At 43.8% G+C, this 15150-nt stretch overlaps 2 protein-coding genes across 2 annotated transcripts in view; one reads left to right on the top strand and one right to left on the bottom strand.

Annotated features, from left to right (window-relative positions):
- MYO19 (myosin XIX) overlaps nucleotides 1-15150 on the top strand; it is a 175034-nt gene that overhangs the window by 5264 nt on the left and 154620 nt on the right. The window contains exon 2 of the mRNA XM_075335795.1: nucleotides 11242-11380. Coding sequence (XP_075191910.1) covers nucleotides 11242-11380 — 139 coding nt within the window. The remainder of the gene's footprint in view (nucleotides 1-11241; nucleotides 11381-15150) is intronic.
- The window catches only part of PIGW (phosphatidylinositol glycan anchor biosynthesis class W), a 176056-nt gene that overhangs the window by 45607 nt on the left and 115299 nt on the right, over nucleotides 1-15150 (bottom strand). The gene's annotated exons all lie outside the window — the stretch shown is intronic.

Here is a 15150-nt window from a genome sequence, read left to right as displayed (position 1 = left end):
ACCAAAGGTCCTTTAACTGCGGGAGTCTTGAAGAAGTAAATAGGAGACAGGTTAGTATGTACTGTATGTGCAGTGTGTGCATGTGATGACATGATTATATTTCAATAAATGTTGATTTTTATTTTTTTTTTGTTGATTAAATGTGGATTGTTGTTCATGGAAAAAAAACAATCCCCTGAAAATAAGCCACAACCCATATTTCAGGGAAAAAACTATTAGACCCAGCCTTATTTTTGAGGAAACATGGTACATTGTTTCCCCGAAAATAAGACAGTGTCTTATATTATTTTTTGTGCTAGTGCTTATTTTCAGGGGATGTCTTATATTTTCCCATGAACAACAATTCATATTTATTCTTAAACAAAAACTGAACATTTATTCAAATAGAGTAATGTCATCACATTTTGGAGCTTCAGATCAACATTTTGGGTTAGGCCTGTTTCACATTTGAGAGAGAGAAAGAGAGAGAGAGAGAGAACCGCAAATCCCGAGTGACTGCAGTGAGCCGCGCCGTCAATCAGGTGACCCGCGGCCACAGCTGCAGTCCTCCACCTGAGAGCTGTGTCCTCGGCTCACCTAAATGAGGGCACAGCTGATCGCGTGGCTCACTTCAGTTGCTGCGTGGAGCTGATAGAGAGCGGTCGTGTTCTACGGCCGCTCCTGTCAGCTTCATGTAGCAGAGCTGAAAGCGTTGTGGGACCTTGCATGGATTACGTCGGACCTGGAGGGGTATTTGGGGATTAATAAAGTAGAGAAAGAGGTTGTTTTTTTTGTCTTTTATTCCAAATAAAGGATTTTTTCCGGGTGTTTGTGTTTATTTACCTTTCCTGATTAACCTGTAAGTGAAAGTGTCTTGGGGAGACGCCTGCCATGATTAACCGTGGACTTAGTGGCAGCTATAAGCTGCCATTTAACTCCTTATTACCCCGATTGCCACCGCATCAGGGCAATTCGGGATGAGCCGGGTAGAGTCCCGGGACTGTCGCATCTAATGGATGCGGCAATTCCGGGCGGCTGCTGGATGATATTGTTAGGCTGAGGGGCTCCCCATAACGTGGGGCTCCCCATCCTGAGAATACTAGCCTTCAGCCGTGTGGCTTTACCTTGGCTGGTATCAAAATTGGAGTGGACCGCACGTCTTTTTTTTTTTTTTAAATTATTTATTTTACTGCACAATATAGACCCGCCCACCGGCGGCTGTGATTGGTTGCAGTGAGACAGCTGTCACTCACGTGGGGGCAGGTCTGATTGCAACCAATCATGGGTGCCGGTGGGCGGGGAAAGCAGTGAATACGAGATGGATTAATGAGCAGCCGGCATTTTAAAAAGAGGAAAAGCCGCCGAAGCTTTGTGACAGCCATGCAGTGCCGCGCCAGTGATCGGTGAGTATGAGAAAGGGGGGAGAGAGACCAGGAGTGATTTTTAAACTATTTAGATTGTTCTGCTGGACATGCTGAGCATGCTCAGTAGAACGTGACGGGAACCGTCAGCAGATTCCACTGCTTAGCACATTGCGGCGGAATCCGCCGCCATAGACAATCATTACACACCTTGGCGGATACTAACGGAATCCGTCAAGGTGCGATATTTTAACGACAAGAAAACGCTACATGCAGTGTTCCTTCCACCCGACGCAGCGCCAAAATAACGACTCTGCGTCGTGCAATGGATGCAACGCAGACACTTGCGTTACAGTACGTCGTCCATACAAGTCTATGGAGAATAGCGCAGTGCGTTAATTCTCCATAGCGGCGGATTGCGCTGAACGCAAGTGTGAAAACTGCCTTAATCCTATTACTGGTTCAGATGCACATTTTCTTTTTTGATTTGCTATTCTCATGGTGCAGAACCAGTCCTATAGTGGTGGGTACATGCCATATTTACAAAGGTTTAAATTACCTGCTTAAATTTATTATTCTCTATGTACTGCTAAGTTTACCCCCAAAAGAATGCAGACACCCCCAAAAAGAATTGCACTTACTACGCTACAATTAGAGTTGGCAAGTGAATGGGTTCTCACATACAAATCACATACAAATCTGCGTCGCTGTCAGGTCCTCTGCGTTCTACAGCGGTTGGCTACCCCTGGTGACTGGAAGCAGTATCATTCACGCGGAGTGGTACTGTTATCCATTTTGCTTGTGAACACTGCAGTTTAATGCACTGAAAAGATGAGGGACCTGACAGCGAGGCAGATCTCTGTGTGAGAGCCTATCCACCATCAGCACTTGCCAACTTGGTCTGCTTTCTTTTAGGGGTGTCTGCTTTCTTTGAAGAAGTGTCCTGCTGTATTCTCTATCTTTTTTTACCTACTTAACCCTTTCTTATGAAACTGCAACTAGGGCGTATGTTTGGAGTAGGGCATATATTGTAAGCATGCTCCAAAAAATCCCACTTGGGCTTATTTTCAGGTTAGGTCTTGTTTTGGGGAAACGGGGACAATCAAGAAACATTTTTATATACACACTTTGATTTATTTATTTATTTCTGTTGCATAAAATTCTGTGTGAACATAACGTCAGGGCATTTTTAGGGTACGTGCCCACGTTCAGGACCCATTGCATCCTGGACAAGTCAGGGCCTGACTTGCAAGGCTGTGAGTCTCTTCCGCAGGAGACCTCAGCTGCTCGTGCCAACGATCCAGGCTTGGGCAGTTGCACTCTGTCTCTTCTGTTCTCCCTGCGGAGAATGTTTTCGGCTCCGCAGCAATAAATTGATATGCTCGGGAAGCTGCTCCACAGGTCAGTTTACGCTGCAGGAAGTACATGCACAGTGGATGGGATTTGCTTGTACTGTACATCGCAGCATTTTGGATGCGGCTGAAACATGCTGCATCCAAAACGCTGTGAACCCTGATCGTGTGCACGCATTCTTACACGCTGTTTGATTAAAAAGGTCTATTTTTTCTGGGCTTTTCTTTTATTTTTTATTGAATTTAAAAAAATGTGTTTCAGCACTATGTCATGTGATTCCAAGATTTCACATGGAATCGAGGTGCAAGATCAAAATTGCAACCAAAAAGCACGTATAAAAAAACACTAACATGCATTGTTTTTTTGTTTTTTTTTATAATGATGAAAAATAAGCATCAATAAGAGAAAAAAATGTCAAAGAATGAGCGCACTATATTAAAAATAAGCTTTAGTGTTTTGAAAAACAAAATTACAAGAAAAACACAAGTTTAGAAAAAAAAATGCATCCTGAAATAAACAGTGGTGGAGATTTGCTAAATTTCATACAGCACAAACCTAAAGGGGTGTGCTCATCTGTTTTCAGGACCACTCTGCTCTTCTAGCTCCCAGCCTCTGATTGCCGGTGCCATGCACTCCTGAAGATTGACCGTTCAGAACAGTGGTGAGATCACATCGCTGGTCGTAAATGTGAAAATAATGCAACATACGCAGTGTCCCTGAAGCTGACTGTATCCAGCGATCTGACCAACTTCAAAGCGGCACTTACATCCTTGCGCACCTTGACTAGGGGTCCTTTGAGGTGGCCGGTAGCATAAAACTAAATGTACACTTTAGAATTAAAATTCCCTTCATTCTCTAAGTAAATTTAAAGCCTAAGTAGCTAAAAAAAAAATGTCTTCAAACTAAACAGTTAAAATTTGTCAAATGTATCAATGTGGTTCATGCTGTTTGATAAATTTGCAGAATTTATACTGACGTTTAAATAACCTATTGGCTTACTTTTTGCGCAAAAAATTGGCACACATTATCCCACCTCAAGCTGCTCCTCTTTCACATGAAGCCATGCCCCGTCAGACGGGTCTTTAAAAGTGACAAAAACATAAATGTGTTACAAGTCAGAAGTCTAGAGAACTTAGCTTAAAGGGGTTGTTCACTACTCAGCAATAGTGGCCACATCCCTGTAAAACTGATAGGGAAGGCTTTTTTTGAATACCTTGTTCAGTCAATTCTGCCTCTGAGCGACGCTATTGCGGTCCACTCATCCTTATGAAGTGATCCCCAGGGCTCCGTGACCTCTAAGATCCAGTAATGTCACATCAACTTTCAGTTGACCCGACATTACCAAGGCCAGCGCCAGTCTCCCTCAGTTACTAGGCTGTGGACGGTGTTTCGGCGCTCATCACAGCTGAATAAGTCACTTTACTGTCGTAGCTGAACACAGGGTAGAGTAGTCCTGCTGCTGGTAGAGCGGTAACTAGTGATGAGCGAATACTAACTATTTGGATTTTTCGTAACTAATCCCAAACTACTATTCCAGTGTTCGTCACGAATAACTAAGCTAATGCAAGTCAATGGGAACTCAAGCATTTTTCTTGAAGATTTCCCAGAAAATTGCTTGGGATTCCCCCTTGACTTGCATTAGGTTCATTATTCGTGGAGAATACTCGAATCGTACTTCGGGATTCGTGATGAATATGAAATCACATAGTATTCGCTCATCATCACTAGTGGTGACATGTCCTCTTTCTATACCAGGTCTCACACAGAGCAGTGTATGCTGGATCCATGTATTACACTGCAAGATAATCATGAACCAGATCAACGAGCAAAACATTGGCCAAAATGTTTAGTTTTTTTTCTGCAGCATACAAAATCCTCTTTCTTGGTGGTGCATCATCCTGTGTAAATAGGACTCACTTGTAAGAACAAGGGCAGCATTTTGTAAGGATAGCTCCCTGTGCGTTGTTTACTTTTGTCTGCCTGTCTAAACTTTTACCGATTGACTGTCATTTTGCGTCGCAAGTCAGTCCATGTAACCAGTCCCTTAGTATATTTTTTACAGCTCCGATCGCCTGGGAAAGGTACTCTTTTTTTTTTTTTGCCCTGACAACCCCTTAAAAAAACTCCATAACAAGACTTCAGACAAAAAGAAAAAAAAAGCTACTGTGTATGACGGCACCATAAGGGTATGTACCCACGTAGAAGTTTGCACACAAAACTGCATGTTTTGGCAGGAAAAATGAAGCAAAGTGCGCTTTTTGTTTTTTTATTGCGTTTTCCTGTTTTTTGTCATTCCTTTTCATGGTGATTACGGGGGTTCCTGTGCTGGGCAACGCTGAGTCTCTGGCTGATGTTACAGCTGAGACCCTGCTCTCACTACCAGGACTGGTGCCAGCACCGCTCCTGGCAGTTTCACCCCCTAAATTCTGTTATCAATCCTGATTGCAGCATTCAGGAGGCAGGGAGAGGAATTGCTTACCTCTCCCTGGCGATCGGGTCCCTGTAATTTGATCACAGGGACCCGATCGCTGCCATGACAATCCTGCATCATCACCATGATGACCACGAGTTGCTGAGCTAGGGATCGCCTCACAGACCATGCCGGATGCATAGTGTGTAAGGCCTCTTTCACACGTACATACCTCCGGTACGTGTTTGGCAGTTTTCTCACGTACACACGTGGACCTATGTATTCCTAATGTTTTGGACACACGTAAGTATTTTCGAACGGAACGTGTGTCCGTTCCGTACTTACGTGTGTCCGTGTGTTTCTCACACCGACATTTCTGTTTTTCTCCGGCATCACGGGTGTCACACGGAACTCAAACGTGTCACACGTAACACACACAGACCACACGGATGTGTTCCGTGTGACACGCACCGGAGAAAAGACGTGTCTGCGAGAAAAAATACAAAACATTACTCACCTTTTCCTGCCCTTCTGTCTCCGCCGCTGCTGTCACTTGCTGCCGACCGCCGCTCATTATGCTAATTGAATATTCACTTAACTGCGGCCGGAAGCAGCAGCAGCGGGGAGTCGGCAGGACCGGAGACCAAAGATCAGCACCACAGACAGCAAAGCCAGGGACAGGTGAGTAGAAAGTTCCCGTTCTCCGTGTGTTATCACGGATAACACGTGGAGAACACACGTAGGCCATGCACACAGCACACCGAGAGCAATACGCACGTGTGTGTTTTTCAGGGACGTGTGAAAGAGGCCTTAGGCGAAGTGTCGGTGCTACAAGTGCAGCACTGACAGATCTAATCCACTGCAGTGATTGAGCTCTGCAGTGGATTATATTGGTGATCATCTGTTAGGGTGAACTCTTACAAAGTTCCACAAGTTGCCTATTGCCTGATTCTAATTTTGTCTGAATCGAGTGCATGTTTGAAAAATGAGATCAGACACACAGTCGGATATTCATCTTTCCTCGACCAAGGTCGGCCCAGAAACAGAGATTTATTCAAGAACATGCCTTTATAAAAACTAGGAAAAGGGGCATGGTCAGCCCCACAGTGAGCATACTTGGATGTGTCCATTGGTCAGTGGGTTGAACAATGTGTTAGTCCATGAGCTGATTGGTGGGCATCATCGTAGGCGGGTCTATGACGTCATTGGACGGATCCATGGTGATGCTGATGGGAGGGACGTCATCTGGTGGATCCATGCTGATGGGAGGGTCTATAATGTCATCGGTGGCCATCTTAGTTATATTTGAAAACCTGGCTCATGTAAGGCAAATTGACACATTTCCCACAATCCCCTGTCAAGAGGTTAATAAAGTATTTGATCCAATGGTCCTCCTCAACAAAACAGAGGGAAAAAAACAGAAAGAATTGACATGCTGTAGTGTTTTTCTGCACCAAAAACTGCAAGGAAAAAATCTGCAACATGTGCACAGCAAGTCAGGATTCTCATAGAGTTTGTGCCGGGATGCGTTTTTCCTTGCAGTATTGATTAAAATCTTCATGAATAAACGCAGCGTGTGCACACAGCCTAAAGGCAAAAAAATGCAGTCCAATAACGAAACAAATTTTGCCTTCCTGTTGTATTCACAGTCACTCCAATGTTGCTGCTGCAGCGCTACCTGCAAGCACATGAGATGATGGCTGTGCAGGACCAAATAGGGGAGCAGTAGGATTTATAAGCACGGTTATGGTTGTTTTATTGTTACCGACTATAAGGCAAATTAAAAAATAAACAAATGGAACAACCCTTAAGTATATATACTGTATATGTGTGTGTATCTATAGTGCCTTGCGAAAGTATTCGGCCCCCTTGATTTTTCAACCTTTTCCCACTTTTCAGGCTTCAAACATAAAGATAAAAATGTAATGTTATGGTGAAGAATCAACAACAAGTGGGACACAATTGTGAAGTTGAACGTAAACTTTTTTAAAAAATAAATAACTGAATATTGGGGGGTGCAATATTATTCATCCCCTTTAAGTTAATACTTTGTAGTGCCACCTTTTGCTGTGATTACAGCACAAGTCGCTTGTGGTATGTGTCTATCAGTTTTGCACATCGAGAAACTGAAATTCTTGCCCATTCTTCCTTTGCAAATAGCTGGAGCTGAGTGAGGTTGGATGGAAAGCGTTTATGAACAGCAGTTTTCAGCTCTTTCCACAGATTCTCGATTGGATTCAGGTCTGGACTTTGACTTTGCCATTCTAACACCTGAATACGGATATTTGTGAACCATTCCATTGTAGATTTTGCTTTATGTTTTGGATCATTGTCTGGTTGGAAGACAAATCTCCGTCCCAGTCTCAGGTCTTTTGCAGACTCAAACAGGTTTTCTTCAAGAATGGTCCTGTATTTGGCTCCAACCATCTTCTCATCAAGTTTAACCATCTTCCCTGAAAAAAGTAGGCCCAAACCATGATGCTGCCACCACCATGTTTGACAGTGGGGATGGTGTGTTCAGGGTGATGAGCTGTGTTGCTTTTACGCCAAACATATCGTTTGGCATTGTGCCCAAAAAGTTCGATTTTGGTTTTATCTGACCAAAGAACCTTCTTCCACATGTTTGGTGTGTCTCTTAGGTGGCTTGTGGCAAACTTTAAACAACACTTTTTATGGTTATCTTTGAGAAATGGCTTTCTTCTTGCCACTCTTCCATAAAGGCCAGATTTGTGCAGTGTAAGACTGAGTGTTGTCCTATGGACAGACTCTCCTACCTCAACTGTAGATCTCTGCAGTTCATCCAGAGTGATCATGGGCCTTTTGGATGCATCTCTGATCAGTCTTCTCCTTGTTTGAGATTAAATTTTTGAGGGCCGGCCGGCTGGCTCTTGGTAGATTTGCAGTGGTATGATACTCCTTCCATTTCAATATGCTCGCTTGCACAGTGCTTCTTGGGCTGTTTAAAGTTGTGGAAATCTTTTTGTAACCAAATCCGGCTTTAAACTTCTCCACAACAGTATCATGGACCTGCCTGTTGTGTTCCTTGGTCTTCGTGATGCTCTCTGTGCTTTAAACAGAACACTGAGACTATCACAGAGCAGGTGCATTTATACAGAGACTTGATTACACACAAGTGGATTATATTTATCATCATCAGTCATTTGGGACAACATTGGATCATTCAGAAATCCTCAATGAACTTCTGGAGTGAGTTTGCTGCACTGAAAGTAAAGGGTCTGAATAATATTGCACGCCCCACATTTCATTTATGTATTTTTTATAAAAGTTTAAAACAAGCAATAAATTTCGTTCAACTTCACAATTGTGTCCCACTTGTTGTTGATTCTTCTCCATAAGATTAAAATTTTTATCTTTATGTTTGAAGCCTGAAAAGTGGGAAAAGGTTGAAAAAATCAAGGGGCCAGAATACTTCCACAAGGCACTTGTATATGTGTGTATAACACATATATATATATATATTACAGTTACTACTTAAAGTATTGACAGCGGAAGAACTAGCTCCACATCTGTGCTGACAGATGTATCCGAGCATTGGATGTAGAGACGTGCCCTGTTGCTTGCTGGTGGTTTATGTGATGTGTGAAGCAAGCACTGGCATGCCCTTCTAACATCCATGAAGCACAGTGTTTCTAGACACCTTTATACATGGTGTCTTGGTATTGTTAGCTTGTTAAGTCGTATAAAACATACGTGATTACTAAGAATCGTTTTACACTGCCTTTTTTTGTTTTTCATCTATAGTTTTATGCTTTTATAGTTTTATAGCAAATGCAGATAAACATGATAATAAAGTTCTCTTGCATGACAGGTTAAAGGAAATCTTCCATCAGTATTTCACACCCCAAACTATTAACATGCTCATGTAGCTCTTTTAAAGACCAGTTTAGCAATACCATTACGTGACCAGTCTGTTCCTGCTTTACTGAGAAATCAGTGTTTGAATTGATATGCAAATGAGGCTTAAGAGCTATGTCGTCTGAAGCCTCTGTTACTCCAGCTCTATTCACCACCCAGCGCCACCTCCTCATACTTGACTGATGGCTCCTTTGTCTGAATTCACAGAGCATAGAAATTGTGGGTCAAGCAAGAGGAGTCAGTGCTGGGCAGGGAATAGAGTTGAAGTGGTGAAGGCTTCAGATCTACAAATATCTCTTCAGCTTCATTTGCATATCAATTCAAATGCTGATTTATCAATAATGGAGGCACAGACTATCTATACATGTAAAGGTACCGTCACACTTGGCGACGCACCAGCGATCCCACCAGCGATCTGACCTGGCAGGGATCGCTGGAGCCTCGCCACATGGTCGCTGGTGAGCTGTCAATCAGGCAGATCTCCACAGCGATCAGAGATCAGCCACCAGCGACCCATGTAACGACGCTGTGCTTGGTAACCATAGTACACATCGGGTTACTAAGCAAAGCGCTTTGCTTATAGTTACCCGATGTGTACCTTGGCTACGTGTGCAGGGAGCCGGCTTCTAGAAGCTGCGGACACTGGTAACCAATATAAATATCAGGTAACCAAGCAAAGCGCTTTGCTTGGTTACCTGATGTGTACCTTGGTTACCCGCGTCTGCAGAAGCCGGCTCCCTGCTCCCTGCACATTCAGATCGTTGCTCTCTCATTGTCAAACACAGCGATGTGTGCTTCACAGCGGGAGAGCAACGACCAAAAAATGGTCCAGGACATTCAGCAACGACCGGCGACCTCACAGCAGGGGCCAGGTCGTTGTCGCTGTGTGTGACATCCAGCATCGCTAGCAAGATCGCTGTTGTGTCACAAAAAAACGTGACTCAGCAGTGATGTCGCTAGCGATGTTGCTTAGTGAGACATGGCCTTAAAGGTATTGTCTGACACAATGAAAGTGAAGCAATCTCTGATTGGCCACTGAAATCGACTGACATAAACATGTGATGCAATTTCTGGGAGAGGCAGTGGCGGCACCTCTGGAAGAGTGCCGACACCACAGGTGATAAGTGTTATTTTTTCACTGTGGAAAAACATAAGGAGTGAAAAGGGCTTTCAATAGTGGACATCCCCTTTAAGTCTTGGACTACATTGGTCCTGACACATCTCAAAGACTGCTATGTGCTGCTACTACACCGCAGTGTAATGCAGGTTAACCTCATTCACCTGAATTACGTTGCGAAGTAGCAATGGCTGGGTCTTAGCGAACGTTGACCATGAAACTTATGTCGCAGTCAAAGTTGCTGTGTAGCCCCAGCTTTGTACGTAGATCTCAGTCCTAATGTACTTCCTTTAGTAATCCATGTCAAAACGGCTGTATATTCTATTTTTTCCATTTTCTATTAAATTGAGCATTTCAGAAGTCTATCCCAGACATATGAGACTGTTGTACTTCCTTTAGCAATTGATGCCATAATGGCTGTATATTCTATTTTCCCGGCTTGCTATTAACGTCAGGATTTTAGGAGTCAAGATAGAAGCAAGAAGATGAGAGGTATTGATACTCAGCAATGTGTGTTACCACAAGAAATAATTTCTTCTTATTCTAACAAAAAAAAACAAACAACAAAATCTATTAATGCTCAAAAGTAATGTGTTGCTTCATACTTATAGTGGATAATTATCTTCTGAGTATTTTGAGAACATGTTGCTTGGCTTCTTCTTTGAACAGATTCCTTAGAGCAGATCAGTGGCCTGTGACTGTAGTTTAGCAACAGTGTCTACAGGTAATCTGGAGTAGTCTGAGACACCTCTCCCCCCCCCCGTCTCATCATTGGTTAAAGCTGCTGCACCGTACACCACCTTCTCCATAACTCTACCTACTCTACTCGGCTGCAGTGTAGAAATACAATTCTATCACAGGCGGTCAAGTGAGTAGATGGAGAGCTGGTTTACATTGGGGAAAAATAATTATAAAGTACCACTAACTACGCCACCAAAAAATTAAGGAAGATTGCCAGTAAATTGCTGCACATACAAGGGATAGATGGAAGGCCACTTTAAATGTAAATGCCAAGAAAAAGACTAGTAACCAACCCCTTGAAGACTAGCAGTGATGAGACTTGTTCTCTACTTTGTGAAAACAAGTCAGGAGGTTACAGAAAATCTAACTTCAATTCTAATATTTTATTCTTGCTCTTTTTTCAGTTTAATGGATGTAAGAGAAAGCCTTCTGTTGATCTTGAGAAGTCTCTTGTTGAAGAAGTAAAGGCACTGCTTACTGATGAAGAATGTCTTCACTTATATGATGATCTGACCAAAGTAAACCCTGTGACGCCTGAAATTGGTAAAGTAATCCCTTCCCTTATTTGATAAAGTTAAGCTTTAAACATTGTGCTGCCATAAAAAAAAGTGTGTTAAGATGCTGATGTCAGGCTGTCTAATTAATAGACTTTGCTGTGGGAAGGAAATGCAAGCATTTTGGTGCATCTTTGTGACCTCAAAAACACACAATTTTGATTTTGCTGTCCACACTGTGCATCTTTTTGTCTGCATCTTGGCTGCGGTTTTGAAGATGCAGCTAGATGCAGCAGGTGAATTCTTTTTGTGTTTTTCCTGCGTTTTTGAGCCCTTCCAGTTAATAGATTGCATTGGGCAAAATGCTTTAAAAACACGTCAAAAACGCATGCGTTTTTGCCTCGGGTGCCTTTTTTTTTTTTCCCATATTTTGGGGCCAAGAATGCTGCATCTTTATGGTTAGAAAAGATGCACGGTGTGAACATAGCCGAACACACTCCTACTTTCTAATCCCGGCCAGCTTCACCGGAGTGCTTCTAAGATAGACTGCAGCAGTATTCGGTCTCCTGGGCCACAAATTATAAACAAAAGTGTTAAATATCTCAAGAATGGCTGCAAATTTTATGTTCAACCTATTTTTATTGAAAAGGAACAAATATTTTACATTTTTACAATGAAAAACGAGCAGAAGTTTACAAACAAATAAATCAGTCAATCGAGCAAGACCTTCAAACAGTAGCTAATGATATTATAAAGAAAAAATTAAAGTATAATTATCCCCGCCGTCGTGTCTTTTAATGCTCTGGACATATGTCACAGAGGCGCGTGGGTGGAGTAAACTGGAATATTTTCAAGGCAACAAAGGAACTACAGAGAGCCCAAATGGCAAACTTGGAGATGAAAGGAGAAACCCAATGTTCCTTTTTTTCAGAGCTTTCCATAAAGGTCCTTTTTTGAAAGAATGACGAGACCGGTCAGGCATAAGCTGAATGACGTGCTCGCTGTACATAATAGAGTCCATCTTGAGGGCTTTAGATAGATGTTCTCCACCTTATATCTATGGACTCTGCATATCACAGCCCTTTCTTTAGTTATATCAGTAGATCTCAGACCCAAGGACCTATGAGCTCTGTCCAGTTCCAGCTCTGTATGAGAAACATTCAAAATAGAATTATATATGAAACCCAATGATTCCTCCATTGAGACTCTTCACTGCTTCTAGGAGGCCTCTTATCCTGATATTATTGCGTCTTTCTCTGTTTTCAATATCGTCCATAAAATCTGTTAGACACTACAGTTGATACAATTGTGATGCGATAATCTGCTCATGAACATTTACTTTTTGAGCACTAGATTCTGTATGCCCCTCAGCATTAGTCACCCTCTCTGTGTTGCAATTCTCCTCTAATAGCTGCAGTCTCAGCTCTACATGAATATTCTAACCTGGAAATGTAGTTCTCCATGTCCTCTTTTGTGGGGATGGTATGTATATAGGCTTTGAGGTCATCCCATACCATCTCCGCCATAGATGAGACCCCTGTAAGAATCCCTCTGACTGTCCAGGAGATGAAAAAGAGGAGAGCAATGTAATGCATGGAGGGAACTCGCTATAGAGGAGCTGATAATGCAGGAGGAGTAAGTGTCTTGTTGCCATTAGATTGATATGGGTTAAAGATGTTTGTCCCAGATGGGCAGGAACTCGGGACCCGCACTGAACATTGGGTACGCACCTTGTTGTTTTAGGCACTGCCACCTCGTGTGCCATTTCATGCAGAGGTATCCTGTCCTTTCAGCACAGGGGGATCTCTGCAACTGACAGGGCTCTGTGCTCAATTATATCCTCCCTATCTGCCCACTCTGATTGCGATGGTTCTGTGGATGCCAAATGAGAGGGTAGTATTCCCCTGAGATTCTTCCTCTTACCTGCCGGGAAGACACGCGCTTATTAATATGAGCTGTAGCCATGTTAGATACCGCCAGCTCCGGCAGGGACACCACTGAACTTATCAGGAATCGGGTAATTCCGGACGGAGACAGGAGAGCAGCTATTTGTTTTGCAGGAGCTCTTGCGTGTCTTAGCTGGCATTGGGATCAGTCGGACCAGGCCGGGTCCAAATACGCTCTCAGGCCGGGTCCAAAGTCATCCCTGGATCAGGAGCTGAGCAACGAGCCTCCTCACTCCTCCATAGCCAGGCCACGCCCCATGGCTGCAAATTTTAAGCAGCATATTTCCAAAGTACTTGTGTTTTTACAAGCACTGTCTGACAATATCCATTGTTGAAGATGGGAAAAACCCTTTAAGCTCGTCACTGCTGTTTAGTGTTATACAGAGGCTAACGTGGGTAACTCCTGTCTGAATGAGCTCCTTAAAGGGAATCTGTCACCAGGATTTTGCCATCAAAAACAAAAGTAGCATAATGTAGTAGCAGAGACGTTGATTTCAGCGATGTATCGCTTACTGAACTTGTAGCGCCCCTGAAGCCATCAGGGAGCTACAAGGTACTGCATCCCCACCAGGATGCAGGGCCTGCCCCCTAGGGACCCAGAATACCAGTGCCAGTAACACACAAACACTCCAGAAAATCCCTGTGTTCCCCCAACATGACTCATAGATGGTACCAGGCTAGGGTTGGACTAATGGATGGCTGTCTAGAGGTGGAGCCAATCCAGTCCACTAGACAATCAGGTGGGAGGGGCAGACAGTGGACAGTAGTTAGTCTGAGACAGTGAAAGTGAGCAGACGGACTGACAAGAGTGAATGGTGACCTGAGGGCCCAGGCGGTTAGTTGCCGGTGGAGTACTCCCAGAACTACGCACCAACAGGGTACAGAATCCTAGTTCAGGCAAAAGCTCCAGGCAGACATGATAAAATCTGCACAGTGAGGGGACCATCAAGGACCTCACTGACCTTGAAGTTCGGGACTCAGTAGCAAAGGGAGAACCGTGGACAGGACTAGAGACTCTGACTACGGTACCATCATAAGGACTGCTGAAGAAGACAACTAGGAGGGGACCCCAAGCTGCTCTACACCACGGGGACCCACCAACCAAAGACGGGTGCAGGGGAAAGATGCCACCAGGTCACTAAACCAGCATTGGGACTACGGGGACCTGCGGTTAAGACCAGCCAGCCTCGGGTGACCAGTTACCAGCTTGCAGTGAGTAAAAAGAACCAGTTACACTGAAACTCCCGTTGTGGCCTACATTCTTTCAACAACCACCTACAACACCTATCCTCTGGGGCCTGTCCCTGCTTGCGGAGGGTCTAACATACAGGCTGCCATTAACACCAGCCCCAGTAGTGAACATTGTGCAGCGGCGGCTCCATCCACATGGCCGCAAAACCGCAAGTGGCGTCACGTATAAACTTTATTCAACAATCCTATGTAAATATTCCCCTTTTCAAAAAGCACCCAGGGCACGGGATCGGGCAACGGCCACCAAAGTGACATTCCCCAGTTATACACCGCCCGGGACCGAGTACCCCATAACCCTGGGCGACACAAACTGATTGCTGTAGTTTTGATAAGACCTGCTGCGATGTAGTCTTCCTTATTCATGATCTAACTCTACCACCACCATTGACAGCTTTTTGCCTATGCTCGATGTACACAGAAAGTGGTCAATCAGTAGTGTGCCCAGGGCTATTTGGAGCTCAGTATTCGAACTGGTAGATCTGCAGTAGATAAAACAGTGATTTTATCAAAATTGCAGAAAGCAGCCCAGTAAGTGATACATTACTGGAATCAGGTTCTCTGCTGCTCTGAGTCATGCTCTCAGGTGGCGTAGCAAAACCTGGTGACAGATTCTCTTTAATAC

The sequence above is a fragment of the Anomaloglossus baeobatrachus genome, chromosome 2, assembly GCF_048569485.1.
Source record: "Anomaloglossus baeobatrachus isolate aAnoBae1 chromosome 2, aAnoBae1.hap1, whole genome shotgun sequence".
NCBI classification, from domain to species: Eukaryota; Metazoa; Chordata; class Amphibia; order Anura; family Aromobatidae; genus Anomaloglossus; species Anomaloglossus baeobatrachus.
The sequence above is the reverse complement of the archived record's forward strand: the minus strand, read 5'-3'. Positions and strand labels throughout refer to the sequence as shown.